This window comes from Mytilus edulis, chromosome 2 (genome assembly GCF_963676685.1).
Source record: "Mytilus edulis chromosome 2, xbMytEdul2.2, whole genome shotgun sequence".
NCBI lineage: Eukaryota > Metazoa > Mollusca > Bivalvia > Mytilida > Mytilidae > Mytilus > Mytilus edulis.
Genome location: NC_092345.1, coordinates 82,683,057 through 82,701,591, shown reverse-complemented (window position 1 = coordinate 82,701,591; position 18,535 = coordinate 82,683,057). Strand labels below are relative to the sequence as shown.

The 18,535-nt window shown below is 31.0% G+C and overlaps 1 protein-coding gene across 6 annotated transcripts in view; it reads right to left on the bottom strand.

Moving 5' to 3' along the window:
• Positions 1-3,991: 3,991 nt before the first annotated feature.
• Positions 3,992-18,535, bottom strand: part of LOC139510313 (golgin subfamily A member 4-like) — a 41,634-nt gene continuing 27,090 nt past the window's right edge. Inside the window, exons 16-23 of one of the 6 annotated variants that reach the window (XM_071296819.1) lie at positions 15,618-15,742; positions 13,555-13,702; positions 12,477-12,545; positions 12,059-12,160; positions 11,060-11,107; positions 10,712-10,798; positions 10,034-10,070; positions 3,992-8,660 (exon numbers count right to left, since the gene is read on the bottom strand). In XM_071296819.1, coding sequence (XP_071152920.1) covers positions 10,035-10,070; positions 10,712-10,798; positions 11,060-11,107; positions 12,059-12,160; positions 12,477-12,545; positions 13,555-13,702; positions 15,618-15,742 — 615 coding nt within the window. In that variant the 3' untranslated portion in view covers positions 3,992-8,660; position 10,034. The other 5 variants (XM_071296821.1, XM_071296820.1, XM_071296824.1 and 2 more) reach the window with 5 other exon arrangements.

Sequence of the window (18,535 nt, the reverse complement as noted above, 5' to 3'; positions counted from 1 at the left end):
ACGAGGAAAACAACAGAAACACTGAAGTGCAACAGAAACAAAAACGACAATGCAACACACAGAAACGAACTATAAGATATCAACTGCCATTTTCCTGACTTGGTACAGGACATTTCAAGAAAAAAAATGGTAGGTTGAACATGGTTTTGCGGTTACCCAAACCTCGCGCTTTTATGGCAATGTTAAATATAACACTAAAATGACAAGATTACATGACAGGACTACAGTACAAATAAATGCAAGAGCATTCAGGACAGAGAAATACACAAATAAACATTACAATAGGAATTTCGACATGCTAATAGTTATCAAAAATACCAGGCATATGGTCTACATAAAACTCGGAAGTGATGCTCAGATCAGTTATGAATTCAAGATTAAAATACGTGTTCAAAACTTTCAAAGAGCCATTTCAATTATGTGAAAAGACTGAACATACTAGGTTTAATGACAAGGGCATTTAGAAAAAAAAATAATATCTAAACAGAAGTTGATATTGTAAACCTGCAATGATTCTATTGACCACAAACCTGATGATACTTGGTCCGAAATTCATCAACTGGATTATTAGTTGTTTTATAATGCACATACTATATTTACTCTTTGTATTGCTGATTATTTTTCCAATTTAAACGTTTAATAACATAAAATTTAGCCTAACAATGTTATATCTCTGTTAGCGGGATTCAAACCCTTGCTTCTGTAACATTGTGTCAACACCACTTGCACCGTGTCAAACACGTTTATACTAGTCAATTTGTTGAAGGTCAGGTTACTATTGGCAACTGGAAATAGTTATCTAACAATGATTCTATGAACAAAATGTAATTAAACTGTAACTAGAAGTAGCTTAAAACCTGATTAAGAAACAAATTAACTTTGTCCAATGAAGAATACAGGGTCATGGTCAGGTGAACCAGTCAGACAGACAGATACTCATTATGTGATTCACCCTAATTTGCATATAGGAAAATTAAAGGCAACAGTAGTATACAGCTGTTCGAAATTCATAAATTGATTGAGAAAAAAAACAAATCCGGGTTACAAACTAAAACTGAGACACATCAAATATAGAACTACGACACAACAGAAACATAACATTAAAATGTAACACACACAGAAAAAGTGACAAACTGATTAAATCTGTAAATTTTACTTCAACAGTTTATTAAATCAATAAACCAAGAAAGTGAAGATAGCTTCCTTATGTCAGACAGAACATACACTAAGCAGTCTACAATGTATGTACAAACTATAGAAATTCTGAGAAAAAGCTCATAAAATGTAACTCTGTCCCTGGTATTCATAAAAAATATACAAGGTATTGATATCGACCATGCAGAAATTTCAATCTTATTCACAATATACCCTCTTATAATGGATAAAAATAATACCAAGCACTTACATTTTTAAGGCATTCATCAGTTCACAATATGTATCTACTTTTGAAATTGAATATCGGGATGTAAACTTGAACTGTTTGTAACCTTGACATGGCAGACAGACATTCCAACCTTAGTTGTGACAAATCATGTGGTGTTTGGCTAAAATATCATATCAAAAGATCTTTCAAGGCATTTACAAGATGTTAACAGCCAAAGACTGTATATTCAAATATAGGTAGGTGAAGATGTCGGAAGTTTGTGACGTTGACCTAATAGACAACCAGATGCTCCGCAGGGCGTAGCTTTATACGACCGCAGAGGTTGAACCCTGAACGGTTGGGGCAAGGATGGACACAACATTCAAGCTGGATTCAGCTCTAAATTTGGATTGTGATTAAATAGTTGACACAGCATAGGTTTCTGACACAGAATGAATGTGTTCTAATGAACTTAAAATTTTTGTTTTCTCTTAGAGCAATTCACTATGCTGTTGAATATTAATCCTCTCAAAAAAATGTTTGAAGAAATGTTCTTTTTTCTTTATGAAATTTCAAATGAGAAAAATTGAACCCAATTTTTTTAATCACATCCCCCTTTCCCTTATTCAAAAACTAATCTCAATTAAAATTTCTAATGGAGTTTGCAACAATAACTACTCATTTAAATACATCATAAAGTATTAAGATGTAAAAAAACTGCTTGTTATCACTGAATGGTAAAGATTATTTTAATTTATCAGTTGGTAGTAAAAAGTGAATATACATTGTTTATTGTATATAACAAAGATTTAAGTTGATTCTGGACAAAGAAAGATAACTCCAATTAAAAAAAATCTTGCTATTGCACAATATTTTGCAATTAGATATTTCTTGCTTACTATTCTGGACAAAGAAAGATAACTCTAATTAAAAAAAAAATTTGCTATTTCACAATATTGTGCAATTAGATATTTCTTGCCATTGCACAATACTGTGCAATTGAAAAGACTTGCTATTGCACAATACTTAATATAATAATTTTAGATCCTGATTTGGACCAACTTGAAAACTGGGCCCATAATAAAAAATCTAAGTACATTTTTGGATTCAGCATATCAAAGAACCCCAAGATTTCAATTTTTGTTAAAATCAGACTAAGTTTAATTTTGGACCCTTTGGACTTTAGTGTAGACCAATTTGAAAACAGGACCAAAAATGAAGAATCTACATACACAGTTAGATTTGGTATATCAAAGAACCCCATTTATACAATTTTTGATGAAATCAAACAAAGTTTAATTTTGGACCCCGATTTGGACCAACTTGAAAACTGGGCCAATAATCAAGAATCTAAGTACATTTTTAGATTCAGCATATCAAAGAACCTAACTGATTCATTTTTTGTCAAAATCAGACTAAGTTTAATTTTGGACCCTTTGGACCTTAATGTAGATCAATTTGAAAACGGGACCAAAAGTTAAGAATCTACATACACAGTCATGACAGTTAGATTCGGCATATCAAAGAACCCCAATTATTCAATTTTGATGAAATCAAACAAAGTTTAATTTTGGACCCTTTGGGCCCCTTATTATGTTAGGACCAAAACTCCCAAAATCAATACCAACCTTCCTTTTATGGTCATAAACCTTGTGTTTAAATTTCATAGATTTCTATTTACTTATACTAACGTTATGGTGCGAAAACCAAGAAAAATGCTTATTTGGGTCCCTTTTTGGCCCCTAATTCCTAAACTGTTGGGACCTAAACTCCCAAAATCAATACCAACCTTCCTTTTGTAGTCATTAACATTGTGTTTAAATTTCATTGATTTCTATTTACTTAAACTAAAGTTATTGTGCGAAAACCAAGAATAATGCTTATTTGGGCCCTTTTTTGGCCCCTAATTCCTAAACTGTTGAAACCAAAACTCCCAAAATCAATCCCAACCGTTCTTTTGTGGTCATAAACCTTGTGTCAAAATTTCATAGATTTCTATTAACTTCAACTAAAGTTATAGTGCGAAAACCAAGAAAATGCTTATTTGGGCCCTTTTTGGCCCCTAATTCCTAAAATGTTGGGACCAAAACTCCCAAAATCAATACCAACCTTCCTTTTGTGGTCATAAACCTTGTGTTAAAATTTCATAGATTTCCATTCACTTTTACTAAAGTTAGAGTGCGAAAACTAAAAGTATTCGGACGACGACGACGCAGACGACGACGCCAACGTGATAGCAATATACGACGAAATTTTTTTCAAATTTTGCAGTCGTATAAAAACTTTAAAACTCATTTTGCAAAAAAATCAGGGGGTCATTTAGATCCTTTAAGACATTTAAAAGTTCTGAATCAGACACAACTTGAACCCATGGACACAGAGACATCAATATAATTTTAGCTCCGTTTGTTTGTTGTGATTGTCCAGCTCATGTACCTTCTGACATATTGAGCTATAACACTAGGTTATACTGACCCTTCCAACAACAAGGTAAGCGAAAATAATACCCCTAAAAATGTATTGTTCATAGAAAACATTGATGAAATTTATAGTATAGACTTTTCACCAGATTTTAATTAACAATACTAAAGCAAACACACGAACAAACAGTAAATCAATACCAAAGAATTAGTTTAAAAATAGATTTATTGATTCATAAAATATGTAATCATAATAACAATCAAGAAGTATTGGTGATATACTTTATCAACAGTGTCAATTATATAATCATGAATATAAAGTAATGTAAAGCATGAGCATATCATCTTTTAACCCTCATAAATATCACAACTTTATACCGCACTGCAATGATTGAACAGCAACACAGAAGACAGTTATATTTTGGCTGATAATTTATAAATGATTTATTCTAAATTAAAAAGATACATATGATATAATGCATTTGAGATGGCATTTATATGGAAATCATATTTCTTTATAACTTAACAACACTAATTATATATAAATAGGAGGTATGATAAGAGCCATCATTTGACCCTTGAAATTGCAAATTTTATTCTAGAACTTTGTACAAGATCTCAAAATAAGCTACCTTTGTTATTTTTTTCAGTTTGGAAATGCAAAATGTTGGAAGCCCTAATGCAAATATGTGAGAAAAAGGTAGTTTAACAACTTAATACTGATATCTAAGGACTTATGTCGAATGAACATCTGAAAGATGTTATTTGGACAATAATCATAACACTTTTTGATTTTCTAATTTAAGGGGCCAGTAAAGCCTTATCATACCTTCTCATTAAATTATTTGTTTCATTTTCAAAAGTTTGAGAATGGTATGAATACCATTTAAATGAAATGGACAATATTTCTGATTAATATGATCTAATGGTTTGGTTTATTCATGACTGGTTACTGTTGTAAACAAAACAAATATGAAAAGGACATTGTTTAAATTAAATAAAAGCTTGCAGTATTATACTGCTAGGAGTATATTGACTGAGTATCATATCCTTACAACACTAATAAATAACATGTCAAAATGCCAGGATACATGTTGTCTTTTTTTAAATGCTAGTCTTTGAGAACTTTACTGATTATGCATATTCACATCAGAAAAAAAGGTTTCAATTAAAATTATTTTTTTCCTTTTCTGTTTGACTGTTCATTCTATTCAATTGAAAACTGATGAAAAGTGTACATCCAAAAAATTTCCAATACATAGAAATGATAAAACCTATGATAACTATGGAAAACTGAAAAAAGAAATCTTAAAAAACAGAATCAAAATGCTTCGCAAAATTTTCCATGTCACAACGCAATCTATGTTTAATTCTTATGCAACTTGTAAGAGATTTTACGGAGGTTAACTCCTTAAATGAGGAAAAGAAAAGAGTTCATGGCAGACTTGGGAAATAAGGCTGATGAAAAACTTCAGAAATACATGTGATAAAAATCTTTTTTCATTATACTTTCTTTATACATAACACTTGCATTTTCTATTTTTTTAATTTAAACAGAATATCTTTTTTTATAAATTCCAAAACAGTACATATAATATTTTGAACTGAATAATATGGGACATGATTTGGACAAAACCAGTGCCAGATCAATGCAAATATATTTTATTTTTGAAATTTGTAAATACAAGGAAAAACCAAGGAATTGTATATAAAATTGTTGTCTTCTGAGTTTTGTAGCACTTAAAGAAAATGTAAATTGTAAGAATACTTTTGAACAAATTACAAAACAAAGAATGCAGGTATAAGTACAAAGTCAATATCAGAATACATCACAGGTAGAGCTATCACAGCTTCAAATTTTTCTGGCGACCAGTTTTCTGGAAAATTTAATGTCACACCTATTTTCTATAAAAAAGAGAATCTGATTCAATTAATGTATTAGCTTTCACATATACTGGAAATGCAATGCCTATTTCCCTAGTATTTTATTAAGATTTGACATGTTTTTGATGTGTTTTTACCATTTGCTGAATAAAGCACATTTCCAAGAACTGTTTTAAAGGTCAAACTTCTCTATTACCTATAAATTATCATTTATAAATAAACTAAAAGATGAAATATCTCTAGGCACTCAAACTCTTCTTGACCTAGTTCATTTTACTTTAATGTGAAAATTTTGAAACCGTAATATGATGTGACAAAAATAACCATAAAATAATAGAATAACATATTCATAACAAATCAACTATCAAACAAGGAAGTAATATAATTGCACAAACCCCAATATTTCAGGAAATAAATTATTAACAAGGTCATAAACTAATTGATTTCATTGATCTATTATCTTCCTTATGTTACAGTTAAATGTTGCAAAACTATATATAAAAAAAAAGAAAAAAAAATTTCAAGGATTGATTATTTTTAAAATATATGAACAGACTTTAATCTTAAATATATTTCATTTACTAATTAATAACAGTCCTGCAATTACTTTTGACTCTTGATTATCAAAGAATGATATATAAGAAACCAAGACCAGATGTATGGCATAGTCAAGTACTTTACAGCTGCTGTATTGATAATGAGTCAAATGTTTTAAAACCTATTTCATAGTAATGTGACAGATAAGAAAGTATATAAACAGATTCATCAACTTCAAAGTTACCACCCATGTATTGTGTTTATTGTGGTAAACATGCAGGGGAGGAGCCAGCAATTTTTAAAAGGGAGGTTCCCAACCCAGGATAAAGGGGCTCCAACAATATTTTCCCATTCAAATGCATTGATTGTCCACAAGAAAAGGGGTTCCACCCCCAGAACCTTCTTCCATGGATTGACCACTGCACATGTATCCCCTTTAGTGCGACATACTCAGGACCAAATGAAAAAACTTGAATAAAACAAAATGTCTGTGTTCACTTAACACAGTGATCTACCATGTTTAAATGAAGTGACTAAGGCTGGCAATAGCATTATGCAGAATAATAATATATATTACCGGTCATCCATGAATTTAAGCCAAAGCTAGCTTTTTACATAGAGTATAAGTTATTCTATTCTTGATGCTTTCTTTGACAAATTTGATGTCATCAGCAAATTAAGTTAAAGTTAAATTTATAATTTAGAAATTAACCAACAACTGAAGTCCAATGAATCCACCATGTCATAAATATCATACAATTTATCAGATACAACTGTAAATAATTCACAAATTGAAGTATTCAATCATGAAACTTAGTATTGCTATCACATAAAACTACATTACGTTTACCAGTAGCAGGACTGTCACACAAACATAGATCATATAACAATATGTCATCTCAACTTTTTCAACACGACATAAAACATTCTTCACAAAAAATAATTATCCTACTTAAGTGCTTAAATTTGAATTTTATACATTTCATTCTGATAAAATAACATCCTCAAATCTAACTCTGAGGCAAACATATAATAATAAAATTTTGCAATTATGAAATATTTAATACTTAATGCCTTTCTTTTGACAAAAGAGATTAAACAATCATATAATCAAATCAGAGTAAACAAGACATCACATAAAACAAAGGAATTATACTTGACATTACACAACATTATATTACTACTTTTATTTACATACAACTCTATAAATAGTACATAACATGTTACTGGTGATAGTCACTACTGATTCTACATGTAACAGGCACAGAAGGATATCTTGTTCAATAATATTACTTGCAGACATGTATGTATTCATCAACTTTTACCATGAAAGATAAAATTCCTTTTATGAATTAATTTCCATCATATTAAATTTTCTTATTTCCTTAAAATATACATGCATTTGACAGATATTGAAGCTTTCAGTTTTTTTACATATGTTATTTCAATTTACTAACACAACCTTTGACAATGAAACATTAAACCTTGTATAACAACCAATTGGTCCCAAAACCCAGACATATGATTCATTCATCAGAAAATACATATTAACCATCAATTTCATAAATAACAAAACTACCGGTAAGAGATATTTACATATTTTGTATTACTCTAGGCAATGTGTTGCACAGCACCAGTAAATTTCAGAACACAAATGACAAACATTTCAGTTATCACTCAGGTTTTAGTGGATTAGCTCCCTTTGTAAGACAAACTAATGGTTTTATCTTTTTATCTTCCATACTTAGTAAATATCATCACAGACAAGTGAAATACCAAAGCAATCCAATTGGATAAAGCAAGATACTAAATGTATTTCAAAACTTATCCGATTGCAGAATGAGATGATGAAAAAAATGTGATTCAATAAACCAATTCTTGCTAAAAAAAAATACCAACTGCTGAGATATTAACTCTCAATTGAAGATGTATTCCATAAGAAATTTGATTGTGTGATTCCATAATTAAATGGCAAAACAAAATAAAGCTCGACTCTTTTGACTTTGTTTATTCTGACATTAGCCTTTGTTTGCTAACATCTGACAGATCTCCCATGTGACATCATTTAGTATTGATATAATAAAAACATTTTATCACAGCTCTTACTCAGATTTTCTCACAGCCTTTGTTGAGATGTTTCAAAAATACAAGCAAAATCTTTAAGCAAGTTATCTTTTGTACTGAATTTACAGAAACAAACCGATACAATTTTATTTCTTAACAAAATAAATAGTGAACAAACAGCACAATAATATAACAATACAGGCATATCCAGTATCTGAATAATGCTAACATTACAGATATTCCAACTATTCTACGAGGATATTCAGGACACCTGATTGGTTTTTAACTTGGTACTGTCTAAGATATGTACTGGATTTCTACTTGGTGTCTTTGGTTTCACGAACTAGTTTTATATAACAACTTGTTCTTTACGTGGGTGTGCTCAGCCAAGCCTGTAAATATCAAGTAGACAATTGCATAAATAGATCTAGAATATGTAATAAGATTAATTAATAGTATAAACCTTCAAATATTTCATGACTTACATTTTAATTGTATTCATTTAATAAATCAAAATGTGTGTAAGCACAGAAGGGTTAAGATTGTGTTAGTTTATCAGTGGGAAGTAAAATAAAATATTGCATTGAATAAATCATTGGTTTTAGTTGATTTAACTAAAATTCTGAACAATGGGAGATAACTCCAATTTTTAAAGACGACGTTAACAATGACACCATTTATATTTTTTAAACAATATTATATTCCTGCATCTTGCAAAAGTTATGTAATTTTCTTGACAGGCGTATTATCATTTTGTGACTAGAATATATGAGCATATGTTACATTACATTGATTAATTTCTAGAATTGTTCATGGATAGGATGTATAGAATGCACTATATTTTGTGTATCAAAAAGGTAGTGATAAGCATTGGAAGATTTAGATATTATAAAGTCAGTAACCTATGGTTTTGATTGCATTTCAATCTTTACCCAAAAAATGTTGACTGCTTTTAATTCTTAAAATTGTTCTGTGTTTAAATTGTGTGCCTAATGAACAAAATATATCTAAAACTGAAATAAATACTGTAAACTCAGTATTTTTTTAAATGTTGTATCATTGCATAAAATGACATGGGATATGTTTCACAAAATCAAAAATGAATATTTTAAATTTTGAAAGTATTGTTCCTACATGTCCTATGCACCCTTACCTTTTACTGCAATAATTATCCTGACATTTGTCTTTGATTTTAAACGATTGCAATAATAAAAGCATGTAAAAAATTCTGAGTTTACAGTGTATAAACAGAAATGAACCAACACCAAAGCCCCATGCATATGTATTGAAAGGAAATAGGATTTCATGAGCACAGGGTATACATATGTATACTATTAAAAGTCTTTAAAAGAGTGATGCTAAATACAACTTATCAATATCATTTTTTTGTGCAATAAGCTATTGATCAGACAAGTAAAATATTCTTTTCTGTTTATAGCATAATGTCAAAATTATATACATAGTATTGGTACGGCAATTCAATTCTACAATATTATTTTCATCCTTTTTATATTCCTATACATTTACGTTTTTTCTAATTTTTAATGACTAGACAAACAGTAAGGAAATCCCCATGGAAAGATAAGAAGAAATATAACAAACCCGAGAAATATCCTGGATCAGACCTGTGGATAATATAGCAAAGCTTCAGAACCATGTAAAATGTTTTAGTGTGTGTCATGGGTTACTGCTAAAAGATAATCTTTTTTGTCATGCAAAGCTTGGTAAGAATCATTACCCAGCAGACATAGAAATTCAAACTCACTTTAAATACATATAAATTTTCTGTCAGACAAAGGTTCCTAGGGAGCAGCATTATCAATAAGCAAAATACACTTTACTAGTACCAATTATGAACAAATATCTACATAGATGTCAACTCTGTCAAATATTAAAAAAAAACACCCAACTCAGAAATTGTACCCTCACATTTTAAATTTTGTAGGTTACATAATAGAGCTTTACAGTGCACATGAATATCCATACACAACGAATGTTGCTAATGGAAATCTCACATTATAGAAGTTTTCAGAATTGACACCTATGTAATAATATTACTTCCAAGTTTAAAATTTCAGTGCATAATATATAAGACCAAATTAATCAGAATAGTTATCTCAGGATTAGTGTTATTGTTGTTGTTTGACTGTATTCCTTTTTTTCTTGGATAATAATTTTCGTGAATTGAGAAAAAACTGACTATTCTGGGATATTTAAAGTCAACCTTTTTCTTAAATCTGCACACAAGCCGAAAGGAAATTAGAAATAACATTAATATTCAATTTGTGGCTCACCAAAATCCACTTAAATACTTAGGTAGCAGATTTTATTGACTTGATACAATTATGATAATTTTATTACAATCCAATAAAGCTTCCATTTTCAAATCTTTTCATACTTATTCATTTTGAAGATTATCTGATATCAATGTTTATATACTTACATTAGTTTTGGCATCTTCTCTAGCAACCACTTTCCTCATTTGTTCATCATTAAAATGTACTACAGTTCCTATTACTCTAGATAGAGTCTGTAAATAAGAAAATAAAATACTTCAATTCCAATAGTTTGGTCAGGAACCAAAATTTCAAAATATTTCATATGTTGGAGTCAAGTTCCTAAGGAAGCAAAGTAGCTTTCTCTCTTAAAGGAAATGGTAAAATAAAATCTAAATGACAGTAAAAGATGCAATTTTTAAATGAATAGTAAAAGAGTGTACAAAGTACATTTCTGATGACAGGAATAGAAATATAACACAAATCATGATCTTCAAGTACGATTCAATACACACCTTGGTCTCTCTTCCCATCATATACTGGTATAGTATGTTCTTCAGATACTAAAAAAATAAATCAGATTAAGATGAATATTTCCATGAAGATAGAACTATTTTAGTGAGGTAAAAAGCATGACTCCCCCTCAAGGCCAAATTGGATGCAAACAAGGATGTTTCAGAGAGAATAAAAAAATTCAACAGTAATGAGGTCTTATATTAAAGTCCGTTTGATTTCTATAAATCTTCAAAAAATAACTCTGGTCATGTGTGCATGCTTTTGTATTTCTCTACAGAAAGCTCAGTAATCACATGACCAGAGTTATTTAAATGAGTAAAGTCACATGGTACAATAAAACAGGTTTAGAGCACATGTCTAATGTTTTTGTTTTGAATGGAAGGCTGTTACACTACTCATACGTACTCCATTGAGTATTTTATATTAAAATAAATTGAAGTAACATAGAGCCCTAATGAGTAACTTTTTTGATTATAGGTTTAAAATTATGATATGCATAGTCAGAGTTCGTATATATCATACATTAACATACATGAAGAAAAAAAATATTTATCTTTAAAAATGAAATTTTAAGAATTATTTTTTGAAGATTTATAGAAGTCAAACGGACTATAGCCATAATAGCAGCCCTACCAATTAGCTTGCAATTATTATCCCACATGCTACATATCTGGGCTTGGTTTAAGGACACATTATATGTGAAAAGATAATGCCAAATAATTCATTATTAAAATTAACATAAGGAGAAAGTGAAGAGGTATAATCCAATTCATTACTAGATAACTTATGAGGTATAATATCTAAGGTTCCATAAAGGTAAATTGATTTGTGGTGAATAAAAAAATATTCTGAGAGGTGTGAAAGCAATTAACCTTTGGCCTTTACTCTTCATTTTTTTGCATGCAATAATCAGTAGTATGATAAAAACAAAGCTCAGAGACTCTATATTTTGCATATTGTCAATGTAGTAAACTTGAAAACTAGGGGAGATAACTGACCTCACACTGAGTTGGTTCCTGCAACAGGGGACCAGTGGCATGGTAACCAGGACTAAGAGGTGGTGAATCAATATCTCCATGTCTTCCTTCATAATGGTGTAACTAAAAAGTACAATGTATTTATATAACAGTTAAACAAAAAACACAAAAATAATTCATGATTAACCAGCATAGAAATGACTCTTGTTTTAAATAAAGCATCATAATAAAACATACATACAGATTGAATATTGAATTCTAGATGTAAATTATGGCAATCTAGACTAGTCAGCTTGATTTCTTACTGGAATTTATTACATATATACTACTTTAATTCATTGACCAATATAAAGACCCAATGGCTTGAAGTGCTCATGTTAATGTAATAATGTTAAGCAAAACAAAGATAACAAAAGAAAGGGATTGATCTGTAATATACCTTATTATTTAGTTCATTCTCCCTGATTTTGGTCTGAGCTAGTTCAGTTTTTACTTGTTGTAGTTTGGCCTGAAATATTAATAAAACAAAATAATCTCTTTTTAACACTCTGTATTATCCTATCAGGTAAAATAAACAGCTGCACTATGAGCGCATAATATGCCTGGCACATTTTCAAAGAATAAAGTTCAATTACTTCTCAATACTTATATCAGATTAATGAAAATCAAAAGGGAGCTTACATCATTAGATATAAACAATTCACCTAAGTTTCATGAGAATTGCTGAAAGTGTTTTTGAGTTATTGTCCAAAAACTGTAAAAACCCGCCTTTTTTAAGGAATAAAACTCCATAACACGGAAATTTAAAATGTAAAATTAATAAAATTCTAAAGTGAGCTTACATTAATCAATATAAACAATGCACCAAAGTTTCATGAGAAACTACTGAATTTTTTTTTTTTGGGGGGGGGGGTTATTGTCCAAAAAATGGACCCCTCCTATTTTAAATGAATAAAACTCTGTAACTCTGAAACATAGAACCTAAAATTTATAAAAATCAAAAGGGAGACCATGTCAATAGATATCAACAATTCACCAAAATTTCTTGCAAGTTGATGAAAGCATTCTCGAGTTATTGTCCAAAAACTGGAAAATCCCACTTTCTTTAATGAATCGGAAACTTATAATCAAAAATTTATAAAAACGAAAGGAATCTCACGTCAATAGATATAAGCAATTCACCAAAAGTTATGCAAATTGGTTGAAGCATTTGTGAGTTAATGGCCGACATGTTGACGAAGGACGGATGACCAGACAGACAGATGGACAGACACAACAGTATACCTAAATACATCCCTTAAATGGGCTTATAAAAATCAATGAAATCAGTATAATTCTTTTTTAACTTTTAAACATGAAATACCTGGCACACAAGCATTAATCTCCAAAGCTTAATAATTACTTGACAATTTAGCACAGCTTCTGTCATTTTCGAATGATATTGGTAACATTCTAATTTTGGTATATATAAAGTCTTTTAACAATTCACAAATCTCATATTTGTAAATCATGTTTACCTCCAAATCTATATTCATCAGTTCCATATTCTGAGCTTGTTCTGTCTGATCTTCAAAATGAACTCGTTTCTTCCTGAAGGGTGTGTCAATGAGTGGAGGCTGTAAAGAATTCATCTCACTTCTACCTTGTAGTTCTGCTATCTCTAGTCTACAATAGAAAGGGTGTGTCAATAAGTGGAGGCTGTAGAGAATTCATCTCACTTCTACCTTGTAGTTCTGCTATCTCTAGTCTACAATAGAAAGGGTGTGTCAATAAGTGGAGGCTGTAGAGAGTTCATCTCACTTCTACCTTGTAGTTCTGCTATCTCTAGTCTACAATAGAAAGGGTGTGTCAATGAGTGGAGGCTGTAGAGAATTCATCTCACTTCTACCTTGTAGTTCTGCTATCTCTAGTCTACAATAGAAAGGATGTGTCAAAGAGTGGAGGCTGTAGAGAATTCATCTCACTTCTACCTTGTAGTTCTGCTATCTCTAGTCTACAATAGAAAGGGTGTGTCAATGAGTGGAGGCTGTAGAGAGTTCATCTCACTTCAACCTTGTAGTTCTGCTATCTCTAGTCTACAATAGAAAGGGTGTGTCAAAGAGTGGAGGCTGTAGAGAATTCATCTCACTTCAACCTTGTAGTTCTGCTATCTCTAGTCTACAATAGAAAGGATGTGTCAAAGAGTGGAGGCTGTAGAGAGTTCATCTCACTTCTACCTTGTAGTTCTGCTATCTCTAGTCTACAATAGAAAGGGTGTGTCAATAAGTGGAGGCTGTAGAGAATTCATCTCACTTCTACCTTGTAGTTCTGCTATCTCTAGTCTACAATAGAAAGGGTGTGTCAATAAGTGGAGGCTGTAGAGAGTTCATCTCACTTCTACCTTGTAGTTCTGCTATCTCTAGTCTACAATAGAAAGGGTGTGTCAATGAGTGGAGGCTGTAGAGAATTCATCTCACTTCTACCTTGTAGTTCTGCTATCTCTAGTCTACAATAGAAAGGATGTGTCAAAGAGTGGAGGCTGTAGAGAATTCATCTCACTTCTACCTTGTAGTTCTGCTATCTCTAGTCTACAATAGAAAGGGTGTGTCAATGAGTGGAGGCTGTAGAGAGTTCATCTCACTTCAACCTTGTAGTTCTGCTATCTCTAGTCTACAATAGAAAGGGTGTGTCAAAGAGTGGAGGCTGTAGAGAATTCATCTCACTTCAACCTTGTAGTTCTGCTATCTCTAGTCTACAATAGAAAGGATGTGTCAAAGAGTGGAGGCTGTAGAGAGTTCATCTCACTTCTACCTTGTAGTTCTGCTATCTCTAGTCTACAATAGAAAGGGTGTGTCAATAAGTGGAGGCTGTAGAGAGTTCATCTCACTTCTACCTTGTAGTTCTGCTATCTCTAGTATACAATAGAAAGGATGTGTCAATGAGTGGAGGCTGTAGAGAGTTCATCTCACTTCTACCTTGTAGTTCTGCTATCTCTAGTCTACAATAGAAAGGGTGTGTCAATAAGTGGAGGCTGTAGAGAGTTCATCTCGCTTCTACCTTGTAGTTCTGCTATCTCTAGTCTACAAGAGAAGGAATCTTAATGAATATTATTACACATTTGTTATAATTACTTGAGGGTGTTGTAATTTCAAGTTTTCAATATGTATATAACCATGAATGCTTTTCCTAGGTAATGCTTTAAATTTTATAGCAACTCACCTCATTTAGAAAAAATATATGTAAATCCCAGTTAGCAGCTGTACACCAAACAACTTTGTTAACTTTACCTAAGTAAATACCAGTTAATAGTACACCAAACAACATTGATAACTTTACCTAAGTAAAAGCCAGTTAATAGCTCATAAAATGAATCAATTACATATAAATATGGTCTTGGTGTGGTAAACTTTAACAGGAAACATGTACTTAAATATTCTGGAGTGAAAGTGATGAGTCTGTGAAATCTGGACTACAGGATACAGGATTAAAATGTATGAATTCGAGATCTGTCTTTTAAGATTTTTAAAGAATTTAAAAATTTTGGAGTTAACAATGAACTCCTATAAATAAGTGTGTTTTGTAGGGTATAAACATAGCTCACCTATGTTGTTCCTTTATTTCATCCAGTCTCCTTGTGAGTAAGACAACCTGTTGCTGTAATTGGGGAATGTTAGTTGAGCCTGGCTGTAAAGCACTAATAGCTAACTGGTTGTGATGTAGTAATTCCTGAAATATAGATCCAAAATTAGTAATTATTAAATGAGCATGACAGACCTCATCCTCATTTTGATTATTTACTACTGCAGGTGTTTATGATCAAATTCTAACAAATGAAAAACTTGTACCATTTGTGACATACAAATCGTCTGACCTAATTTGTTGGTGTTATCACACATATCAACTTAAAGAGCTAACACAGATTATTCAATAGCAGTCTGTGTCATTTAATAACCTGGAATTTCATCAAATATCCTATTTTACCCCTATTGTAGTGCCATGAGACTTCCAATGGCAAAGGGTGTACTACTTCAGTCTGAATCGACAAGGTTTTTTCCAGATTTCCTATCAAAGGTCAGTTGTTCTCTCTTTCATGCTTTTCCTGACAAGTAAATCTGGCACCCATGACATAGCCATGGGAGCTGAAAGTAGCATTAAATTTTAACAACAATAAACAAACAAATTCATATAGGCAAACTAAAAATGTTGCATAGGTTTGCTAACAAGTGGAATCTAATAATAATCATAAGAATGTAGAAATTACATGCAGTCAAATAATAAAAAAGAATTAAGATATCTAACAACTTGGCAAGATCAAGTAAGTAAAAAAGATGAAAGGAATATGATTCATGTATGGGACTGCATATGACCACTGCTACAATTTAACAAAGTTTTACAATTGCCTCAGAAATATGGCAAGAATTTAGAGGAAGTTTTAAATTTTCAGTTTTGTTAAATTTCATTAACTATGCTAGAAATTTTGAAAGAAATCTCTGAAAATGTTAAAATAAAATATTAAAATAAAGAAATTTAGACTACCGGTACTTTTGGGACAAATTATATCAAAAATATAGAAAACTTCATCGACTCTTAACTCAAAATATGGATAATTTTATGTTAAGGGGGTCTTGATTTCCAAGCACTGTTCAAATCATTACATTATTTAAAAGTTCATCAGCCAAAACTTTTGACAGTGTAATTTCATCCCCTTACTTTCTCTGAGGCATAAAACATGAAAAATATTTGAAAAGGATATAAAAACAAGAATGTGTTCATAGTACACGGATGCTCCACTCGCACTATCATTTTCTATGAAGTTTTGGTTGCCATGTTTCCTTTGCAGGATTTATCAGTTTTTTTAATTTCTTTTTAATTATAAAATTCTCTCGAGCTGCTTTCTTTAAGAATGGTTAGAGACAAGAAAGCAATTTGGATAATTCACTTTTGCGTTGAGATCATGTTTTAAAGATTCTGTTGTAACAAAGCCATTTAAATGCAGTAACAAATCATATTTGTCAAGAGGATCATTAATGTACTATATGTTCAAAGGTTCTGCAGAATGATTTATTATCACTGAATTTTCCCAACATTCTTTTTTCAGTAAAGTTGTGTTTGAATGGTAGGTCTATTAGATGAAATTGGGAAATAATACATTCTTATAAGATGTTTGTTGATTCAGATTAGTTATTTGGGTTAAAATTTTCTTAATGCTTTTGGAGATGATGTTTTAAAAAGTTGAGGAAAAATACCAAGAGATGGAGTGCTTCACACTAACCCTAATAGCTAGTTAAGTTAAAAATCAAAAAGGCGAGTGACATTAAACAATTAATTCTATGTGGACTATACAGTCACTATATAACAATCTTAATGAAAAACTATTGGATGTGAATCATGCAGGTCTTTTAATAAAGATACATTAAAACATTATATTTTTAAGTAAATAAGAAAACTAGAGGCTCTAAAGAGCCTGTGTCGCTCACCTTGGTCTAAGTGAATATTAAACAAAGGACACAGATTGATTCATGACAAAATTGTGTTTTGGTGATGGTGATGTGTTTGTATATCTTACTTTACTAAACATTCTTGCTGCTTTCAATTAGCTCTATCTATAATGAACTTGGCCCAGTAGTTTCAGTGGAAAATGTTAGTGAAAATTTACAAATTTCATTAAAATTGTTAAAATTTGACTATAAAGGGCAATAACTCCTTAGGGGTCAATTGACCATTTTGGTCATGTTGACTTATTTTTAGGTCTTACTTTGCTGTACATTATTGCTGTTTACAGTTTATCTCTATCTATAATAATATTCAAGATAATAACAAAAAACACCAAAATTTCCTTAAAATTACCAATTCATGGGAGGTAACCCAACAACCAGTTATCTGATTCATCTGAAAATTCCAGGGCAGATAGATCTTCACCTGATAATCAATTTCACCGCCTGTCAGATTTGCTCTAAATGCTATGGTTTTTTAGTTATAAGCCAAAAACTGCATTTTACCCAAAGTTCCTATTTTTAGCCATGGCGGTGTCTTGGTTGGTTGGCAGAGTCACAGGACACATTTTTTTTAAACTAGATACACCAATGATAATTGTGGCCAAGTTTGGTTTAATTTGGCACAATTTCAGAGGAAATTTTTTTACTAAAAGATTACTAAGATTTACGGAAAATGGTTAAAAATTGACTATAAAGGGCAATAAATCCTAAAGGGGTCAGACCATTTTGGTCATGTTGACTTATTTGTAAATTTACTTTACTGAACATTATTGCTGTTTACAGTTTATCTCTCTATAATAATATTCAAGATAATAACAAAAAACAGCAAAAACAGCAAAATTACCAATTCAGGGGCAGAAACCTAACAACGGGTTGTTAGATTCATCTGAAAATATCAGGGAAGATAGATGTTGACCTGATAAACAATTTTAACTTTTTGTCAGATTTGCTCTAAATGCTTTGGTTTTTGAGTTGTAAGCCAAAAACTGCATTTTATCCCTATGTTATATTTTTAGCCATGGGG